The sequence below is a fragment of the Pan troglodytes genome, chromosome 6 (genome assembly GCF_028858775.2).
Source record: "Pan troglodytes isolate AG18354 chromosome 6, NHGRI_mPanTro3-v2.0_pri, whole genome shotgun sequence".
In the NCBI taxonomy this organism is placed as follows: domain Eukaryota; kingdom Metazoa; phylum Chordata; class Mammalia; order Primates; family Hominidae; genus Pan; species Pan troglodytes.
Genome location: NC_072404.2, coordinates 174,055,243 through 174,077,401, shown reverse-complemented (window position 1 = coordinate 174,077,401; position 22,159 = coordinate 174,055,243). Strand labels below are relative to the sequence as shown.

Below are 22,159 nucleotides of genomic sequence, written 5' to 3'. Positions count from 1 at the left end.
CTAAAACTCTGGGGGCAGGTGAATTAAAAGGAGATAGAAATAAGCCCAACCTGCAGCTGGGCAGGGTCCCTGTAGCTGCTGCGTATCTCCTGCCAGTCACAACCACAGTGAAGAAGGGCCAACGCCACTATTCACAAACGTGAAGCTTCCCGGCATGCCCCCCACCTGGCGTCTCGGCTCCCACGCCACCGCCTGTGGGCAGCTTTTCTGGCCGGGTCCTCCCACTGGCCCCTACACGCCATAGCCCACGGGCAGCCTTTCTGGCTGGGCCTTCCCACTGCGCCTCCGCTCCAGCAAGTCCACCACCACTCGCCCTCTCCCGGGCTGGGGTCTTCGCCCAGGTCTCCTGGCACCTAGGACTGGACCTCGCTTATGCAGAGAACATTTCATAAAAAGATGGTGGCTGACTCCTTCTGAGACTTCAGCTCTCCAACAGCCACTCATCCAATGCCTACACAAAGAGCTGGCAGCCACCCTGAACAACGGGCTGGTCGGAGCATCCTCCCTTCCTAAAGGCAAGGCTGGAACATGCTTGCAATTTGGGTAAGTGGTTCAGTGAAGAAAGGGTGTTTTTATACAACAATATTTTAAAATGAAATACTCACCACCCCAGGATATCCTTTATATGACCATCATGTACTACAAAACATTTGTATGCAAACAGTTTTTATGCAAAATGATTTTGTCTCCATAGCCGGATTATCACCTGACTATGGACAGAAATGATCTCAGTACCATCCGTAATTGCTTGACAAATGCCTTGATCATGTAACAAGTTAATGGCACAACCAGCCGCAAGGCGAACTCTTAAGGTCACAAGAGTTCTGGGCATTTGGGGCGGAACCCTGGGTGTGAAAGGGGGTTGGTGCTGAGACCGACTGTGTGGGTCTCGCCCCATCACTAACCCACCCCGCGACCTGTGTACGTTGAGAAGGAGGCACCAGGACCCCTGCCAGGCTCCCTAGCTCTGACACTCCAGGATTCTAGGGGCAGCCTGCAGCGGACAACACAGAGCAGAACAGCTCCACAAGCAGAGAGGGTGCCGCATAAAGAATACATTGAGAAACATGGTGACTCCACCTCAAAAGCATTTAGCAGTGAAATGAGCACCACGACTGTCTTATTTTTACTGAAGTCAGAATCAACAGTAAACTTGTAAGGGCCACCACAGACGTGTGACTACGGGGCACACAGCACTTGCTCCGAGGGCCAAAGCGGCCTCTTCCCTCATCTCAAGAGGTTAGGAACAAAGCCGGTCTCACTCATATTACTTTTTGCCAGATCTACATGGGAAAACACCCCTGATTCAAGCAAGGTGAAAGGGGGGGTTCGTCATTACAAACTGGGTTGTGGGAGGACAATGAGGTGAGAAAGAAGTTGAGATCAAAACATGGGCTAACCTCAACCACAGAACACAACAGGACTGAATTACTCCGTCACTTCTGAGCCCTTTCTGGAACTGAAAATCGTACTCCATAGCATCAAGAGCAGCCACCTGTGAGAGGTGCTGTTAGCTTTGCTTCAAGTCACTTCTGCTCTGCCCAAACCCGGGGACCTTTGCCACCCTGGGATCCAGTCTAAGGGCCCTCGGGGCAGCATCCAGTGTTCCTGATACACCCTGGGGTTGTAAATCCAAAACTGAGAGGAAGAAGCCCCAAAATGAAGGCGCACTGAAAGACTCGGACACCTGAAATACATAGGAAACAGCTACAGAACACAGCTGTCCTTGACTTGTCTGACAGAACTGAATGGTACTCAGCTGTAAACAGAACTCATTAAACCCTACTAAGATCAAAACATTCACTCAGGCTGGACGCGGTGGCTCATGCCTGTAATCCCAGCACTATGGGAGGCTGAGGTGGGTGGATGACCTGAAGTCAGGAGTTCAAGACCAGCCTGACCAACATGGTGAAACCCTGTCTCTACTAAAAATACAAAAATTAGCCGGGCGTGTTGGCGAGCACCTGTAATCCCAGCTACTTGGGAGGTTGAGGCAGAAGAATTGCTTGAACCCAGGAGGCAGAGGTTGTAGTGAGACAAGATCACACCACTGCTCCAGCCTGGGCAACAGAGCGGGACTCTGTCTCAAAAAAAAAAAAAAAATTCATTCAGAATATCATTTGATTATTCTAGTTAATTGAGATGCCTGTTCAACAGTTTATATGGTTATATGACATATAACTTTAATTTTCATTTTTCAGGTAGTAATTTATATTTTTCAAAGCAGTTATTGGTATCTTTTTTTTTTTTTTAAACAGAGAGACAAGGTCTCATTCCATCACCCAGGCTGGAGTGTAGTGGCATGATCACGGCTCACTGCAGCCTCAAACTCCTAGGCTCAAGCAATCCTGCCACCTTAGCCTCCCAAGCAGTTGGGACTACAGGTGTGTGCCACCATGCCCAGCCAATTTTTGAATTTTTTTGTAGAGACAGGGTCTTGCTATGTTGTCCAGGCTGGTCTGGAACTCCTGGGCTCAAGCAATCCTCCTGCCTCAGCCTCCCAACGTGCTGAGGCTCCCAGCAGGCGTGAGCCACTGCACCTGACCGCAGTTATCAGTACTTTTAATCTCAATTCATTTTAGAAAACACTAAAATTAATTTTTTACTTAATAGTTACCTAAATCACTTATTGAACCTGCGATGTCTGCCTTTGGTAATTCAACAACCACCTAAAAACAGAATATTGAAAATGAATATTGATACATTTTATAATTATGAAACAACCTAAGCAAAGCATAGCTCTAATTAAGATGGAGTTCTATATTAGGTACTAAAACATAACTGCTCCAGAAAAAGAGACTGATCTTTAGCCTCAGAACTAACACTCTACAAGTTGACTCCTTTGCTTTGATCTCCTCGTGTTCTCTTCACTTGGTGACTTAATCAACAGTCTTGGCGCATCCTCCAGGACAAGCCAATCCAGCGTCACCTCGGCCCTAACATTTTGTTCCCTTCTCACTTTCATTCCGCGTTCCCAAAGCCCTGTGTGAGAGTCCTATTTCGCTGTCATGAAAGGGCCCCAAACCTGCCATGTGTGACCTTCTGCATCCCTTCTGCTCAGGACCAATAAGCCCAGTCTTGCTCTCCGTTTCCCACCATAGCTAACTGGGTCCCGCCCCTTGCGCCATTCAGGCGCCACCTCCACCCAGACCACCTCACTCAGGCCCCGCATGTGCCCGGCCTGGGCCACTACTCACCCACACATTGAGAACCCCACTCTCATCCAAGGAAGCGATGTGGAAGGACAAACCTGACATTTCTGATGAAAACAGAAACAAAAAGAAAGAAATGGCTTTAAATAAGGAAACCATATTTCACAACCATTGATGGATTTTAAGAAAGTGAAGAATCACGTACCTTCTTGAGTAGAAAAGGGTGAAAGCACAAAGCTCTGCTTTTTGTGGATGGACGTTGAGATAGGTTCTACTGCTTGAAGAGGGCTTTGGTGGTTTACTGAGGTAAGGATTCCATCTGGAGTTCAAAAGCCCACAGCACCCACGTGTAAGTAGTAAGTTGAAGAAATGCAGTTCGCATCACACAGGGACAAACACGAGGTGCTTCTGGGTCTCACAGATCAAACTCTCTCCACACATCTTCCCAAAACACCCCAAGACCAACATGGACCACACACGACTGACACACACGACTGACACAGGACCATGACTTTCAGATTCCTAGGACACACGGGCCCCAGCCCCTGCTCTCCAGTCTGGAAGGCAGGAAGAAAGCTAAAGCCCACCATCCAAACACAGCATGCCACACAGCCCGAAAGAAAACTCAGACAGAGAAAGTCTCTGCGAGGCCAGATCCTGGGGGCCACTCAAGCAACTGAGGGGAAGGAGCTGAGAGGCAGAGGAGGTCGGAGCAGCACGGCCGATGGGAAGGGGGACGTGAACAGGAAACGGAGGAGACCTCCGCACACACCTCACAACTGCCAGCAAGAGCGAAATCCAGGCGTTTGCAAAACCAAAGGAAAGGCAAACCCACCCCACCTACCACCTCGAGGCACAATGCCCACTGAAAAGATACCTGTCGCCAATCAATAAAGCAAAGCTCACTGACCTAAAATATCCACCTACAGAATGTCTACGAGTAGAAAAACGCCAAACTCCATAGAAAGCTACTATAAGAAGAAAACAGAAAAAATGTAAATCAAAGCATTTCAGCTGATGAAAATTCTCCCTCCTAAAAACAAGCACAAGGCAGAAGACACAAAACTCAACGTTCCAAATGGAATCACATCTCCTCAAAGGGCATCTGGAAACATATCAAAACAACAAGCAAGAAAAAACACCGGGAATCAGAAATCAAGAACAGAACTAGACCCAAAAAAGCAAGAAATGAAATGAGAACTGGGATTGAACTCAGGAAAGAAACTGAAGAAAAAGACAAAACCATCTCAGAAATTAAGAATAAATTACAGGGTGTCTAAGTGAGAGGACCCAGATGAAGCACTGATGGCTTGACTGAGGAAAGGGCTGGTCTCCGGGGTGAGAATTTGGTTCCTCTGACTCATGGTCTGAATCTGAAGTTCCACAGCTCCTCACTACTGGGAGTTTATTTAAAACTTTGTAGGTTTTGTTGATAATATTTCAAAGACAAGGCCGGGTGCGGTGGCTTATGCCTGTAATCCCAGCACTTTGGGAGGCCAAGGCGGGCGGATCACCTGAAGTCAGGAGTTCAAGACCAGCCTGACCAACATGGAGAAACCCTGTCTTTACTAAAAATACAGAAATTAGCCGAGCACTGGTGGTGGGCACCTATAATCCCAGATACTCAGGAGTCTGAAGCAGGAGAATCACTTGAATCCAGGAGGCAGAAATTCCAGTGAGCTAAGATCATGCCACTGTACTCCAGCCTGGGCTACAGAGCCACACCACATCTCAAAAAAAAAAAGAAGGATGTATTTTAATGGAATAATTTATTTGTATGTACAGTCTAGAGGTTTACTGTTTTTGAAAATGGTGCTGAATTCAAAAAATTTTTAGTAATAGCAGCAGCAGTTAGAAAAGGCAAAGATTATTTATTTAAAAGATATCTTTTAAAATAGCATCGCAACCCATAAGTTGCGATAAATTCAAACAGCCTTAACAGTAGTAGTATTGCCCCACACAGAGGGGCACAATTCACGGTTGGGGAATTTTAAAAGTGGCTCTCTTATGTACAATGTACAGATACACATGTCAAACACAGACAGACACGCAACATATCTATGATAATAAAGCCACACAGAGGGGTGAGTGATGACCTCGGCCTGCACCTTCAGTCCACAGCGCCCCAGCCCCCACGGGAAGGGGCGGTGCAGGGCGTGGCGTGGGGTCCGAGTGCAGGCCCCACCATGTCGTCAGCGTGACCTTGGATAAACACTGCATCTTCCTGTGGAGCTAGGATACAGGGCTACCAGGGAATTAAATGAGACAACGTACACTACGCACTAGGGCGAGTCCCAGAACACAGGGAACACTTATGCCAGGTGCCTACTGTGGTGGCTGGGCCCGGCGTAGTATGAATGTCCACCTGAGTCAAGCCGAGGCTCAGGGAGGCCCAATTGTGCTGGTTCCTGGCAGCCCTCAGGGTGACTGGCTTTGCTCGCGTGAGTGTGAGCTATCTTTGCCCTGAAGAACACCCATGCCAAGATGCCTCAAGCTACTTTAAAACTAAAGGTAATTTCATTGAGGATTTTTTAGAATCCACAAATTTAATAAGAAAGGAAATTCAAGTCATTCTTGGTCACTGGATAATCATGATTGGAACTGATTTCTGTTTTTTGTATTTATCAAATGCCTCTTTTGCCCATGGGTCAGACCCCGTCCTCTGGGATAATGTGAATAAATAAATGCAAATCCATGTAAAGCTTTGTTCCTCAAATCTGTGTGGCTTTTCTAGCAGACACACAATTGGCAGGCAGATGACACTGACCGGTGGAAAACGTGGCGGTCCGGAACGTCCAGAAGCCATCGCTCAGCGTCACAGAGTAATGCAGCCTTGAGTCTTCTCTCAAATCCCAGACGACAACCGAGCCGTGCGCTGTTCCGGCAAACAGTAAAAATGCTTTCAAAGGGCTCAAGCAGCAACACGTGACCTAAAAGACAAAGGCACAGAGAGCCGATGACAGAAGCATATGAGAAGCATGCTCACACAAGCTGCATTTACTGAGTGGGGTGTCTGACCATGTTTCACTTCGCACGGGAGTCACCTGCAGGGCCCAGTAAGCAGAACGTAGACTCCTGCACAGAAATAAAAGGTGGCTTGTCAGGTTCCTGAAATGGAGAATAGGGATGAGAAACCCACCCCGTAGGCTTGTTATGATCACAAACGCAAGGTGCTGACACTCATCTGGTCACACAAAGCCTGCCGGGAGCCTGTCCACTCAGCTCAATCGGCTGAACCTCAGAAGTAGCAGTTCCATCCTGCGCCATTTTATTTACATCTTGTATTACAAAAGTTACAATTTCAAGTTATTCTTCTCTACAGCTTTTGTGGAAATCAATGGGTTTGAGGCCAGGGAATACATAACTAGGAAAATACAAATGCACATTTTCCCAAACATAAGAGAGGCAGCCCCGACCCCTCACCGCACAGTCCTCAAGCCTCGGTGCCAGCCTCCTGGGCGGTGAATGGGAGGCCTCCAGAAGGGCTCTGAGCGACAGCACACTTCAACACAGTCTAAGAAACCTCAGTGCAGTCGAAGAAACCTCCACGCAGTCTAAGAAACCTCCAGGCAGTCTAAGAAACCTCTAAAACACTCAGGAATGAAAACAGTGCAAGGCAAAAAAACAGGTATCTAGGGCCCCAGAGCTACACCCAGCATGGTGAGTATTTTCATTCAGCCTACAACTACCTCCATTTCCTAATTCTCAGCTGACCTAAAGGGCTGCTCTGTGAAAATTCTCGTTTGCTCATTCTGAACTACAAGCACACCCATGTGTCTCGCTGCACCCACAGCACAGCTGAGGCCAGCTGTGAGAGACAGAGAATGGCCCATAAGTCCCTACCCACCTCCTGTCCCTGCACCTCTCTCCGTGCCTCTCCCCACCTGCACCTTCACGCTCTGTCCACTGCCCATCCTCCCATCAAATGCGCGACTCTCATCCTGAGCTGTACCTGGGACTCACATATCAGAACCTTCTGTGGCCCTGAAGGCTGCCAAATATCCCACACACAGAGGACGTATTTGCTGTCCAGCAGGGGCACAAAGCTCTTCTCGGGTAAGTCGTGAACGGAGACCACCATCTGCCTCTGAACTCGGGAGGTGTGCAAGGAGGATACTTTTCGATCTAGGGAGAAGAAAAATATGTTCACATTTTAACGACCTGCCAGAATCCAAGTTAAATTTAACACACTTCTGAATACTCAAAAAAAAATTCAGGGAACCATCTCTACTAAAAATACAAAAAAAAGGGACACGGAGACCGGGCTGGAGCCAGACGAGCTGTCGGGTGGCGGCGCCGCAGCCATGGAGGGAGGCGGCGGCGGCGGCTCGGGTGGCTGCGCTGGGAGGCGGCGATGAGAGGCTCGCACGCCTCCAGCCCGGCCCCGGCCCCCCGGGACGGAGAGCCGAGCAGCCCCGGCTCTGGGCTACGGACTATGGGCGAATAGCTCTGACCACCCGGCGAAGCATGCCGCCTGCCTTGGCCTCCCAAAGTGCCGAGATTGCAGCCTCTGCCCGGCCGCCACCCCATCTGGGAAGTGAGGAGCGTCTCTGCCTGGCCGCCCATCATCTGGGACGTGAGGAGCCCCTCTGCCTGGCTACCCAGTCTGGAAAGTGAGGAGCGTCTCTGCCCGGCCGCCATCCCATCTAGGAAGTGAGGAGCGCCTCTTCCCGGCCACCATCCCATCTAGGAAGTGAGGAGCGTCTCTGCCCAGCCGCCCATCGTCTGAGATGTGGGGAGCGCCTCTGCCCCGCCGCCCCGTCTGGGAAGTGAGGAGCGCCTCTACCTGGCCGCGACCCCGTCTGGGAGGTGAGGAGCGTCTCTGCCCAGCCGCCCCGTCTGAGAAGTGAGGAGACCCTCCGCCTGGCAACCACCCCATATGAGAAGTGAGGAGCCCCTCCGCCCGGCAGCCACCCCGTCTGGGAAGTGAGGAGTGTCTCTGCCCGGCAGCCACCCCATCCAGGAGGGAGGTGGGGGTCAGCCCCCACCAGGCCAGCCGCCCCGTCCGGGAGGGAGGTGGGGGGGTCAGCCCCCCGCCCGGCCAGCCGCCCCGTCCGGGAGGGAGGTGGGGGGGTCAGCCCCCCGCCCGGCCAGCCGCCCCGTCCGGGAGGGAGGTGGGGGGGTCAGCCCCCCGCCCGGCCAGCCGCCCCGTCCGGGAGGGAGGTGGGGGGGTCAGCCCCCAGCCTGGCCAGCCACCCCGTCCGGGAGGGAGGTGGGGGGGTCAGCCCCCTGCCCGGCCAGCTGCCCCGTCTGGGAGGTGAGGGGCGCCTCTGCCTGGCTGCCCCTACTGGGAAGTGAGGAGCCCCTCTGCCCAGCCAGCCGCCCCGTCCGGGAAGGAGGTGGGGGGGGTCAGCCCCCCGCCCGGCCAGCCACCCCGTCCGGGAGGGAGGTGGGGGGGTCAGCCCCCCGCCTGGCCAGCCGCCCCATCCGGGAGGGAGGTGGGGGAGTCAGCCCCCCGCCCGGCCAGTCGCCCCATCCAGGAGGGAGGTGGGGGGGTCAGCCCCCCGCCAGGCCAGCCGCCCCGACCGGGAGGTGAGGGGCGCCTCTGCCCGGCCGCCCCTACTGGGAAGTGAGGAGCCCCTCTGCCCGGCCAGCCGCCCGGTCCGGGAAGGAGGTGGGGGGGGGTCAGCCCCCCGCCCGGCCAGCCGCCCCATCCGGGAGGGAGGTGGGGGGGTCAGCCCCCCGCCTGGCCCGCCGCCCTGTCCGGGAGGGAGGTGGGGGGGTCAGCCCCCCGCCCGGCCGGCCGCCCCGTCCGGGAGGTGAGGGGCGCCTCTGCCCGGCCGCCCCTACTGGGAAGTGAGGAGCCCCTCTGCCCGGCCAGCCGCCCCGTCCGGGAGGGAGGTGGGGGGGTCAGCCCCCCTGCCCGGCCAGCCGCCCCGTCCGGGAGGTGAGGGGCGCCTCTGCCCGGCCGCCCCTACTGGGAAGTGAGGAGCCCCTCTGCCCAGCCAGCCGCCCGGTCCGGGAAGGAGGTGGGGGGTCAGCCCCCCGCCCGGCCAGCCGCCCCATCCGGGAGGGAGGTGGGGGGGTCAGCCCCCCGCCTGGCCAGCCGCCCTGTCTGGGAGGGAGGTGGGGGGGTCAGCCCCCCGCCCGGCCAGCCGCCCCGTCCGGGAGGTGAGGGGCGCCTCTGCCTGGCCGCCCCTACTGGGAAGTGAGGAGCCCCTCTGCCTGGCCAGCCGCCCCGTCTGGGAGGGAGGTGGGGGGGTCAGCCCCCCGCCCAGCCAGCCGCCCAGTCCGGGAGATGAGGGGCGCCTCTGCCCGGCCGCCCCTACTGGGAAGTGAGGAGCCCCTCTGCCCGGCCACCGCCCCGTCTGGGAGGTGTACCCGGCAGCTCATTGGGAATGGGCCATGATGACAATGGCGGTTTTGTGGAATAGAAGCGGGGGAAAGGCGGGGAAGGGATTGAGAGATCGGATGGTTGCCATGTCTGTGTAGAGGGAGGTAGACACGGGAGACTTTTCATTTTGTTCTGTACTAGGAAAAATTCTTCTGCCTTGTGATCCTGTTGATCGGTGACCTTACCCCCAACTCTGTGCTCTCTGAAACATGTGCTGTGTCCACTCAGGGTTAAATGGATTAAGGGTGGTGCAAGTTGTGCTTTGTTAAACAGATGCTTGAAGGCAGCATGCTCGTTAAGAGTCATCACCACTCCCTAATCTCAAGTACCCAGGGACACAAACACTGCGGAAGGCCGCAGGGTCCTCTGCATAGGAAAACCAGAGACCTTTGTTCACTTGTTTATCTGCTGACCCTCCCTCCACTATTGTCCTATGACCCTGCCAAATCCCCCTCTGTGAGAAACACCCAAGAATGATCAATAAAATAAATAAATTTAAAAAAAAAAAAAAAAAAATTCAGCTTCATGAAGAAACAAACATGGTCCTTTCGAAACCAACATACATGAAACGTAGGTTTTGATCAACGGCCACAGCCTATGCCCCAACACTCTGTCCAAGCTGACCTCACAGTCTGGCTAAAATGTGGCAGCATGCAGCCCAAGACACCTGTGGCTCCACGAGCGACTCCCACAGAAACCAGCTGCCCACCAGAAGCCGGGAGTCGGGATCTCAGAGCTGGGAGGTAATGCAGTGCGCCTGGCTGCCCCTCTGCTTCAGAACATTGCTAATACACCAGCGGCAGGGGCTTCAGCACTGTAACACCACGTGGCACACTGCTCTCCTCAAAGGCTGCGAGCGGCTGAGCGCCGTTCCAGACGCTGCTCCACCCGGCGAGGGACTGCACTCCAAGGCGTTACTGTTGCCACTGCTGGCCGTGCCGGCAGCTCTCACACATCAGCAGAAGATGGAGATGGAGCTCGTGAAACAGAAGGATAGGAAGTCCATGACTGGCGAGAACTTCAGTCAAAGAACTGGACCGCACCGCTGGCAGGCACCAAGTCAATGTGGAAAGCAGTACCCAGCCAACCCCAGCCACACACACGCCACAAACACCTATCAGCCCCTCAGTTCACATCCTGCTACCCACACCATCCATGCTTGGGTCACAACGTCCCCTCCAATTCCAGGGAACCCTCCTTCCACCTCGTCACAATCGCTCATAGCTGCAGCCTTCTGGGGCCACTTCCACCAGCAAGCGTCAGGTCTTCTTCCAGCTGCCGTATTTAATAGTTGTTTTTAGTGGGATGAGGTTCTCGAGTGCTGTGACCTGACCCCGTTTTCTCCTAAGCCCTGTGGTTTTTATTGGCAGTCTTCCACGGTGTAGCGATTTTTAGGAACGTGTACCTCCTGTTACAGCGGAACTATGATATGGCAACCAATGCCTGACCCATCGCTGCCCCGACCTCACCTCCCACTGGCCACCGTGGTCTCCTCGCTTCTCCCCAAGACACAGGTGTGCCCACCCCTCAGGCCTGTGTGCCTGCAGTGCCTCCTCCAGAAGCTCCCATCTCCCTGTGGCCCGTCTCTCATCTCCGTCCGGTTTTCACTCACAGTGAGGCCTCCTCTATCAGAACTGTCTTTATTTTTCTCCTTAGAACTTACCCCTCTCTGATAGACTGTGTTGACCTGTTTAGCCAGTGCAGAGCCTACTTGACCCAGAGAAACACAAGTTCAGGAGGGCAGAGTTGCTGTCGTCCTACTCATTGCTGAACTGCAGCTCCCGGACAGTGCCCAGGGCATAGCACCCGCTACAGAACATTTGTCAGATGAACGACCTGCTGGCTGCGTCATTCTGCTGCGTGTTTTAATAGTGATGAGGGTACTGGGTGGACCCTAGGAAGGCTGAAGTATCTCTACATCTGATCACAGAACAGAATCTAATGTGAGTCAAATTCTGGATTCGCAGGGTGAGACAACCCACACACTCCGTCTCATGCCTCTCTTGCAGTCTCATATTCCTTCTGCTATCTCAATATTCATTTTACCAGAACACAAAACTAAGCAAACAAGACCCTCCACTCCTTGAACATGTGGGAAGTGCAACACACACACTTCACGAGTTCCCCAACGGAGGCCACACACTTCAGTACACACACGCACTTCACGTGTTCCCCGATGGAGGCCCGGTGCTGCAGTACACACATGCACTTTACGTGTTCCCTGACAGAGGCCACACACTTCAGTACACACACACACTTCACGTGTTCCCCGACGGAGGCCACACGCTGTGGTACACACACATGCACTTTACGTGTTCCCCGACGGAGGCCACACGCTGTGGTACACACACACACTTCACGTGTTCTCCGACGGAGGCCACACGCTGTGGTACACACACATGCACTTTACATGTTCCCTGACAGAAGCCACACGCTGTGGTACACACACACACTTCACGTGTTCCCCGACGGAGGCCACACGCTGTGGTACACACACACACTTCACGTGTTCTCTGACGGAGGCCACACGCTGTGGTACACACACATGCACTTTACGTGTTCCCTGACGGAGGCCACACGCTGCGGTACACACACATACTTCACGTGTTCTCCGACGGAGGCCACACGCTGTGGTACACACACACACTTCACGTGTTCCCCGACGGAGGCCACACGCTGTGGTACACACACATGCACTTTACGTGTTCCCTGATGGAGGCCACACACTGCGGTACACACACATGCACTTTACGTGTTCCCTGACAGAAGCCACACGCTGTGGTACACACACACACTTCACATGTTCCCCGACGGAGGCCACACGCTGTGGTACACACACACACTTCACATGTTCCCCGACGGAAGCCACACGCTGTGGTACACACACACACTTCACGTGTTCTCTGACGGAGGCCACACGCTGTGGTGCACACACATGCACTTTACGTGTTCCCTGATGGAGGCCACACGCTGTGGTACACACACACACTTCACGTGTTCTCTGATGGAGGCCACACGCTGTGGTACACACACACACTTCACATGTTCTCTGATGGAGGCCACACGCTGTGGTACACACACATGCACTTTACGTGTTCCCTGACGGAGGCCACACGCTGCGGTACACACACATACTTCACGTGTTCTCCGACGGAGGCCACACGCTGTGGTACACACACACACTTCACGTGTTCCCCGACGGAGGCCACATGCTGTGGTACACACACATGCACTTTACGTGTTCCCTGACGGAGGCCACACACTGCGGTACACACACACACTTCACGTGTTCCCTGACAGAGGCCACACGCTGTGGTACACACACACACTTCACGTGTTCCCCGACGGAAGCCACACGCTGTGGTACACACACACACTTCACGTGTTCCCCGACGGAGGCCACACGCTGTGGTACACACACATGCACTTTACGTGTTCCCTGACGGAGGCCACACGCTGTGGTACACACACATGCACTTTACGTGTTCCCTGATGGAGGCCACACACTGCGGTACACACACACACTTCACGTGTTCCCTGACGCAGGCAGGCCGTGTGCTGCAGTACACACACGCGTATCACGTGTTCTCCAACGGAGGCCACAGCGCTGCAGTACACACACACACTTCACGTGTTCTCCGACGGAGGCCATGGCACCGCTGCCACTCTCATGCATCTGCTGTCACTGCTCAGTGTCGGCTCCCTGGGGGCCGCGCACACTCGGTTCCCTTCTTGGTGTCTGCTGGGTGTGGGAGTGTGGATGCCAATGTGTTGAATGATACAGGTACAGAGATTTATTATTTTTCTAACAGGAAAAGACAAAACCCTCTCAAAGAATGTGAAGACTTGTTAAATTAATGCCATTTTTGTTAACGTTAAAAGACAGAGAAATGTAAATAAACTGAAATCTCTAAATAGCAGGCAGGACGGAAGAAATGCCTGGAACGGTGGCACCAACTGCTCTGGTCTCACACGTGCCCTGAAGCACGTTTACCCTGCAGCACACCCGCACCTGCTACCAAGCAGACGGCCACACGGACCACCTCTGCCGGTTCTCCACAAAAACCGGGACCATGGCTGCCCTCCGGTACCCGACAGCCACTTTTTCAGAGACAAAGAGGTTACTAGCTCAAGAAATTTCAGTTTGGTCTTGCAAATGCAGTTTGTCTGAACTGATTAAACAGTTACACGCAACTGCACTTTCTGTTTGAGATCCTGGGCTTTGCTTCCCGTTTTATGTTCCATAACCACGGATCGACCTAAAAATCTAAGTCTATCTACACTAAATGTTAAGCGTCTTACTTGTAACTATATCTAAACTATTAACACAACTTTGACCTGAACACTCTCTCATGCTCGTCCAACTATTTCTACTACTCTATCTCAAGAAAAGAAAAGAAGCTGAATAACTGGAAGAGAAAAGAAAATAGGATTTCAAACACATAGAAAATCTCAGTTCCCATTCATTTAAACAATCTCACTTGTTTAAATTACTGTGGATCCCTCTTCTATTCATCTTACTAAAATCCTTAATCACAAATTTAACATACACACTTAAGAGGGAGAAACCACTCACTTTTGAATTCTGCAGAAACTCAGTCTTTCTCAGTTTTATGTACATTAAACCCCATCACATTAAAATAAAATATAATACTACAGAGTATTATTTCAACATGAATGTTTAGTCACTGGATTTAAAACCGTATTTGAGAACAGCCTCTTACTTTGAAGGAATGGCAGACTGGTGTTCAGCTGAGATGAGCTGTCACTAAAATACAGGGCCCTGTCTTGAGCCCTAAGATTCCAGCTGGGTTCAGCTGCCAAGCGATCCTCTTCCAGCAAAACGGCCATCACCTGTCAGACATAAGTGAGTAGTCTTTAATAAAAACTTCACAATGGATTATCTTTTCCCAAAAAAAATTACCTTTTCATCTTATCCATATCTGCAAATAACTGCTTAGATCCATGACGCTATCATAACTACAAGAAAAACGATACGGTCCTTTCTGCTCAATACTGAAAACTAATACAGTAAGATTAACTAAAATAAACTCCACAGGAGAATCATCATTTGCCCTGAATGTTGTTCTTCACACCACATACACTGCTAAAAATCACAGTGGGAGAAAGGGGGCTGGATATCCAGCATTCATAAATGAACAAAGCAGTGTAAAGAGCAGTCATGAACCCACCGAGTCTCTCTCACTGGGTTTTGGTAAAAAGCCAGAGTGAGTGGTAAAACACTGTCATTGTTCCAGGAGGGTCATCCTTAGGATTTGACGGGGCACAAAGAGAAGATTGGGAGACAAAACAGGATTGATGGAAAAAGAACTGGAAATGTTCCTGAGAACTAACACAAGGAAAGTGAGGAAGGCAGAGAGTGTTGAGTGAGAAGCGACAGGATTTGTGTGAGGAAGAGGGGGCTGTGTAGTGAGAACTGAGGCCAGGAAGTGTTCATTGGGAACTGACATGACCCGGGAACACTCAGGGTCAGGACGGCCGGGAATACTGAGTGAGAAGTGACAGAATATGGGAGGGCAGGAGGCAGGAAATGTTGAGTGAGAGCTGACTGTGTGAGAGTGAGGAAGGCAGAAACAGACAGTGAAAGCCAACTGTATGGGAGTGAGGAAGGCAGAGAATGTTTCATGTGAACTGACAGAACGGGAGAGTGAGAGGCAGGAAATGTTGAGTGAGAATTGATAGGATTCGTGTGAGAAAGGGAATGTGTAGTGAGGACTGACAGGATGGGTGTGAAGAAGGAAGACAATGTTAATGAGAACTGACAGGAAGAGAGTGTGGAAGGCAGGAGATCTGAAGTGAGAAATGACAGGATGGGAACGGGCAAGAAAAGGAGTGTTTAGTGAGAGGCGGAGGGTGGAGTGTGGAGGACAGGGGGTGTTTAGTGACGTCTCACACTCATCCTTAATTTAAACCAGCGTGTCGAGGTTTCACAATCATCCTTAATGTCAACCAGCGTGTCGAGGTTTCACAATCACCCTTAATCTCAACCAGCGTGTCGAGGTTTCACAATCACCCTTAATCTCAACCAGCGTGTCGAGGTTTCACAATCATCCTTAATCTCAACCAGCGTGTCGAGGTTTCACAATCATCCTTAATCTCAACCAGCGTGTCGAGGTTTCACAATCATCCTTAATGTCAACCAGCGTGTCGAGGTTTCACAATCATCCTTAATGTCAACCAGCGTGTCGAGGTTTCACAATCATCCTTAATGTCAACCAGCGTGTCGAGGTTTCACAATCATCCTTAATGTCAACCAGCGTGTCGAGGTTTCACAATCATCCTTAATCTCAACCAGCGTGTCGACGTTTCACAATCATCCTTAATGTCAACCAGCGTGTCGACGTTTCACAATCACCCTTAATGTCAACCAGCGTGTCCATGTTTCACAATCCTCCTTAATCTCAACCAGCGTGTCGAGGTTTCACAATCATCCTTAATGTCAACCAGCGTGTCGACGTTTCACAATCACCCTTAATGTCAACCAGCGTGTCCATGTTTCACAATCCTCCTTAATCTCAACCAGCGTGTCGACGTTTCACAATCCTCAATGTCAACCAGCGTGTCGACGTTTCACAATCACCCTTAATGTCAACCAGCGTGTCCATGTTTCACAATCCTCCTTAATCTCAACCAGCGTGTCGAGGTTTCACAATCCTCCTTAATCTCAACCAGCGTGTCGACGTTTCACAATCATCCTTAATGTCAACCAGCGTGTCGATGTTTCACAGTCATCCTTAATGTCAACCAGCGTGTCGACGTTTCACAATCACCCTTAATGTCAACCAGCGTGTCCATGTTTCACAATCCTCCTTAATCTCAACCAGCGTGTCGAGGTTTCACAATCCTCCTTAATCTCAACCAGCGTGTCGACGTTTCACAATCCTCCTTAATGTCAACCAGCGTGTCGACGTTTCACAATCACCCTTAATGTCAACCAGCGTGTCGAGGTTTCACAATCACCCTTAATGTCAACCAGCGTGTCGAGGTTTCACAATCACCCTTAATGTCAACCAGCGTGTCGAGGTTTCACAATCACCCTTAATGTCAACCAGCGTGTCGAGGTTTCACAATCACCCTTAATGTCAACCAGCGTGTCGAGGTTTCACAATCACCCTTAATGTCAACCAGCGTGTCGAGGTTTCACAATCACCCTCAATGTCAACCAGCGTGTCAACGTTTCACAATCATCCTTAATGTCAACCAGCGTGTCGAGGTTTCACAATCATCCTTAATGTCAACCAGCGTGTCGAGGTTTCACAATCATCCTTAATGTCAACCAGCGTGTCGAGGTTTCACAATCATCCTTAATGTCAACCAGCGTGTCGAGGTTTCACAATCATCCTTAATGTCAACCAGCGTGTCGAGGTTTCACAATCCTCCTTAATCTCAACCAGCGTGTCGAGGTTTCACAATCACCCTTAATCTCAACCAGCGTGTCGAGGTTTCACAATCACCCTTAATCTCAACCAGCGTGTCGAGGTTTCACAATCACCCTTAATGTCAACCAGCGTGTCGAGGTTTCACAATCACCCTTAATGTCAACCAGCGTGTCGAGGTTTCACAATCATCCTTAATGTCAACCAGCGTGTCGACGTTTCACAATCATCCTTAATGTCAACCAGCGTGTCGACGTTTCACAATCATCCTTAATGTCAACCAGCGTGTCGACGTTTCACAATCATCCTTAATGTCAACCAGCGTGTCAATGTTTCACAATCATTCTTAATGTCAACCAGCGTGTCGACGTTTCACAATCCTCCTTAATGTCAACCAGCGTGTCGACGTTTCACAATCACCCTTAATGTCAACCAGCGTGTCGACGTTTCACAATCACCCTTAATGTCAACCAGCGTGTCGACGTTTCACAATCACCCTTAATGTCAACCAGCGTGTCGAGGTTTCACAATCACCCTTAATGTCAACCAGCGTGTCGAGGTTTCACAATCACCCTTAATGTCAACCAGCGTGTCGAGGTTTCACAATCACCCTTAATGTCAACCAGCGTGTCGAGGTTTCACAATCACCCTCAATGTCAACCAGCGTGTCAACGTTTCACAATCATCCTTAATGTCAACCAGCGTGTCGAGGTTTCACAATCATCCTTAATGTCAACCAGCGTGTCGAGGTTTCACAATCATCCTTAATGTCAACCAGCGTGTCGAGGTTTCACAATCATCCTTAATGTCAACCAGCGTGTCGAGGTTTCACAATCATCCTTAATGTCAACCAGCGTGTCGAGGTTTCACAATCATCCTTAATGTCAACCAGCGTGTCGAGGTTTCACAATCATCCTTAATGTCAACCAGCGTGTCGAGGTTTCACAATCATCCTTAATCTCAACCAGCGTGTCGAGGTTTCACAATCCTCCTTAATCTCAACCAGCGTGTCGAGGTTTCACAATCACCCTTAATCTCAACCAGCGTGTCGAGGTTTCACAATCACCCTTAATCTCAACCAGCGTGTCGAGGTTTCACAATCACCCTTAATGTCAACCAGCGTGTCGAGGTTTCACAATCACCCTTAATGTCAACCAGCGTGTCGAGGTTTCACAATCATCCTTAATGTCAACCAGCGTGTCGACGTTTCACAATCATCCTTAATGTCAACCAGCGTGTCGACGTTTCACAATCATCCTTAATGTCAACCAGCGTGTCGACGTTTCACAATCATCCTTAATGTCAACCAGCGTGTCAATGTTTCACAATCATTCTTAATGTCAACCAGTGTGTCCAGGTTTCACAATCATCCTTAATGTCAACCAGCGTGTCGACGTTTCACAATCATCCTTAATGTCAACCAGCGTGTCGACGTTTCACAATCATCCTTAATGTCAACCAGCGTGTCAATGTTTCACAATCATTCTTAATGTCAACCAGTGTGTCCAGGTTTCACAATCATCCTTAATCTCAACCAGCGTGTCAACGTTTCACAATCATCCTTAATGTCAACCAGCGTGTCGATGTTTCACAGTCATCCTTAATGTCAACCAGCGTGTTGAGGTTTCACAATCATCCTTACTGTCAACCAGCGTGTCATTTCACAATCATCCTTAATCTCAACCAGCGTGTCAAGGTTTCACAATCATCCTTAATGTCAACCAGCATGTCGAGGTTTCACAATCATCCTTAATCTCAACCAGCGTGTTGAGGTTTCACAACGTTCCACTCTTCAGTGCTGCAGTAGATTCAAGTGCTGAGCTTACGTACAAGAAAGTGATGAGACAGCTGGGGAAATGTGAATGCCAACTTCATATCTGACTGCATTATAAGTTATTACTAATTACTCTTTTAGACATTCTCTGCTTTTTGAGATTCATACTGAACTCTATTTGGAGGCAAAATTAGATGATTGGGATTTGTTTCAAAATAACTGATGGGGTGGGTGGTGGAGTGGGCAGGGGGGTCAGACGAGACCCACGGCCATGAGGTGATAACCACTAAAGTACCTGTAGCTTCACAGGACTGTTCCATGTCTCTTTGTATGGATTTTAAAAATTTTTCAGTTTATAAATCAGCTTGTAAAATCAGAAGTTTAATATTTTCAAATATCCTAGATTTATGCTTGCCTTGCCAACTTCGTGTCTGCTATTTAGTCTATAGTTGTTTTAAAATGTAAGAAATTAATAATAAAATTCACAATCCAAATACACACATAATACTTCAGTGATATACATTTACCCAGTGTCATTCTGCCCACAAGGGCTTAATGAATGTACCACTGATAACTTGTAAGAAAATAATACTTGAAAATGAATAACTGATTCTGATTTATCCAAGCTACAAAGACTTTAAGATCTTAAAAGCTCCTATGTTTCTATGTAGAATGAAACTTTAAGCACTTACACAGAGAACACAACATATATAGGTTGAGTATACCTGACAAGCCACCCGCAGAAAGCTACATAACCTTGGAGTATCAATCTTTGGCATAACTACAGCATCAGAGGTATCTCTTTGTTCACTGCCTAAAAAAAAAACAGGTTATATAAAATCAATGAAGTTGATTCTAAAATAATCATGCATTACACATCTTAAGAGTTCAAACAGGCCTAACAAATCAACATTAAGAGTCCCAGAAGGAAAAGGCAGAAAACTTCACGCTATACTCTCTAGATTTACTACTGTTAACTCCCAAAAACAATTGCATATTGTCTTATAGAATTCTGTAAATGCATTTAGAAAAACATTCAGGCCAGGCATGGTGGCTCACGCCTGTAATGCCAGCACTTTGGGTGGCCGAGGCAGGTGGATCATCTGAGGTCAGGAGTTCAAGACCAGCCTGGCCAACATGGCGAAACCCCATCTCTACTAAAAAATACAAAAATTAGCCAGGCATGATAGCAGGCGCCTGTAGTCCCACCTACTCGGGAGGCTGAGGCAGGAGAATCACTTGAACCCGAGAGGCAGAGGTTACAGTGAGCTGAGATCATGCCACTGCACTCCAGCCTGGGTGACAGAGCAAGACTCCATCTCAAAAAAAAAAAAATTTTTTTCAAAGGAATCAATTTAACTATCATGTAAGTCTTAAGTTTAGGTATATTACTTTCTTAAGGTGAGGCTTACCTGAGAAAAGGGAGTAATACACATCCCTGCCATACAGAGGCAATTCCTTGAGAAAAACCAGTGAAGTATTCAACATGTAAATCGCTCCAGAGTACTTAGCAGAAACCATATATTCTAGGGACCTTCGATATAAATTGATGGAACATTTTTGCAAACTGCACTTAAAACATAAAAATTTTATATTCATGAGAATAGGCTTCCCCTAAGTTAAAAACACAGTGTGCTTCAAAGGTCCAGCAACACAGTTTGGAATGTGGAATCTCTCCCTCTACACAGGAATAAAATCTGTCATAAATCCTGGCAATGGCGCAGACTGGGCCTCGAGAGCAGGTTTCCTCCCCCTTGTAGTTCAGCAGCTCTGTGGCTGCTGGTTAGTGTTTCTTTAAAAGAAAATTGGGTACTGCTATTGTCACATGCTAACAACCATACAGAAGAGACAGACAAAATGAGAGTGAACCAGAAAGGGAATAAGTAAAAATAAAACAAAAAAGAATGTAAAGAGAGTCAACGGTCAACACTCAAGAGCAAGATGTTACCTCCAGACACAACAGTACTTTCTCCTGGGTGCTGGGTCCACACTTCCCTGGTCTCTATTTCCTCCGTTTGAATGTCTCTTTCAACATTATCTTCGTTACACTGAACATATGCCTTAAAAACAAAAATATGCCAAAATTAACATTGGTTTCAATTTCGGAGCAATCTGTCATTACTGAAATAAGTTAATAATGAGAGTCACTGTGTCAAAAGTAAGTATCAAAGCGTAAAGAACAATCATGCAAAGACAACCTGTGCTTAAACATTCGATATAGATATATACAGGTCTAATTTTCAAAAGTGTGTTCAAAAAGTCTCACCAAACGATTTCCCTTTAGCCTGAAAATACTGCCACCTCACCTGCCCACATCCTATTTTCTTAGGACATGCTGGTTTTGCAAAACTACATATATATTTCAAAAGGTACATGCTTCAGTGAAATCAGTTTTGTTACTAATAGCTTTATGATGAGGAAAACCACCAAAGATAAATAATCTACTTAAGGTCAGAGTGAATCAGCTGCAAAACCAGGATTAATATTGTCAGTGTCCGAGGAGTTCAAGGTTACAGTGAGATATGATCTTGCTACTGCATGCACTCCATCCAGCCTGGGTGGCAGAGCAAGACCCTGTCTCTTAAAAAAAAATTTAAAAATTTAAAAATTGTAAAAGCCATCAGCTTCTTCAGCTTCATCCCGTGACCTTCCTCCTTTTAAAAGGATTTTATTGAGTGTACCAACTAGACAATGTTAAGATTGGTGGTACCAGTAACAGGAATGTAAGAAAAAATGTTAGATACGACGTCTGACTTCAAAATCTTTAGAACCTTGTTGTGAAGTGAGACCATCACATAATGAATTAATGATTGGAAATACTACAGGGAAGTACAAAATTGCATTAAATAGTAAATTGTAGGAACTCTGGAATAGGAGAAAGAATTCATTGTAAGTCACTAGGAAGGGTTCACCCAGAAAACAGGCTTTGGACACTGAGGAACAGACAGGCAGGTAAGGCAGACAGGGAGCAGGAACGCCATATACCAGCGCACCTTGAGGGACCCATGAGAGACGGGAGTCCCAGAATCAAACAGGTATAATCTGAATTAGAGAGAGTCCAAAGCCAGGCATGGTGGCGCAGGCCTGCGGTCCCAGCTATGGGGGAAGCTGAGGCTGCAGTGTCTTATGATCATGCCTGTGAACATCCACTACACTCCAGCCTGGGGGTGTCTCTAATAAATAAATTAGTACCTTGTCTCTAATAAATAAATTAAATTTTAAAAAATTTTAAGTGAGTCCAGATTATAAAAACCTTGAGAAGTACTGCGTACATTGAAATTCCTCAATTATAAGAATTTTAAACTGACAAGTAGGACTGCTATACACTCACCTGGAACACAAGAAACAAATCCAAACCTGACACTTTGTTGGACTTTAAATAAAACGTTTGCCTTCGCCACTATGCAACAGATCCACGTAACAAATCTGCACTTGTACCACCTCAATTTATAAAAATAAAAATAAAAATATAGATTGGGCGCAGTGGCTCACACCTGTAATT

At 49.2% G+C, this 22,159-nt stretch overlaps 1 protein-coding gene across 17 annotated transcripts in view; it reads right to left on the bottom strand.

Moving 5' to 3' along the window:
• The window catches only part of DYNC2I1 (dynein 2 intermediate chain 1), a 103,270-nt gene that overhangs the window by 21,957 nt on the left and 59,154 nt on the right, over positions 1-22,159 (bottom strand). For all 17 annotated transcript variants that reach the window (XR_010159096.1, XR_010159097.1, XR_010159094.1 and 14 more), the window contains 8 exons: positions 20,606-20,717; positions 19,383-19,471; positions 14,211-14,340; positions 7,105-7,277; positions 5,920-6,082; positions 3,358-3,471; positions 3,198-3,259; positions 2,618-2,669 (listed from right to left, as the gene is read on the bottom strand). Coding sequence is in view for 13 of the 17 variants with exons in the window: in XM_054655440.2 (XP_054511415.2) it covers positions 2,618-2,669; positions 3,198-3,259; positions 3,358-3,471; positions 5,920-6,082; positions 7,105-7,277; positions 14,211-14,340; positions 19,383-19,471; positions 20,606-20,717 (895 nt within the window). In the remaining 4 variants the exon portion in view is untranslated. The remainder of the gene's footprint in view (positions 1-2,617; positions 2,670-3,197; positions 3,260-3,357; positions 3,472-5,919; positions 6,083-7,104; positions 7,278-14,210; positions 14,341-19,382; positions 19,472-20,605; positions 20,718-22,159) is intronic.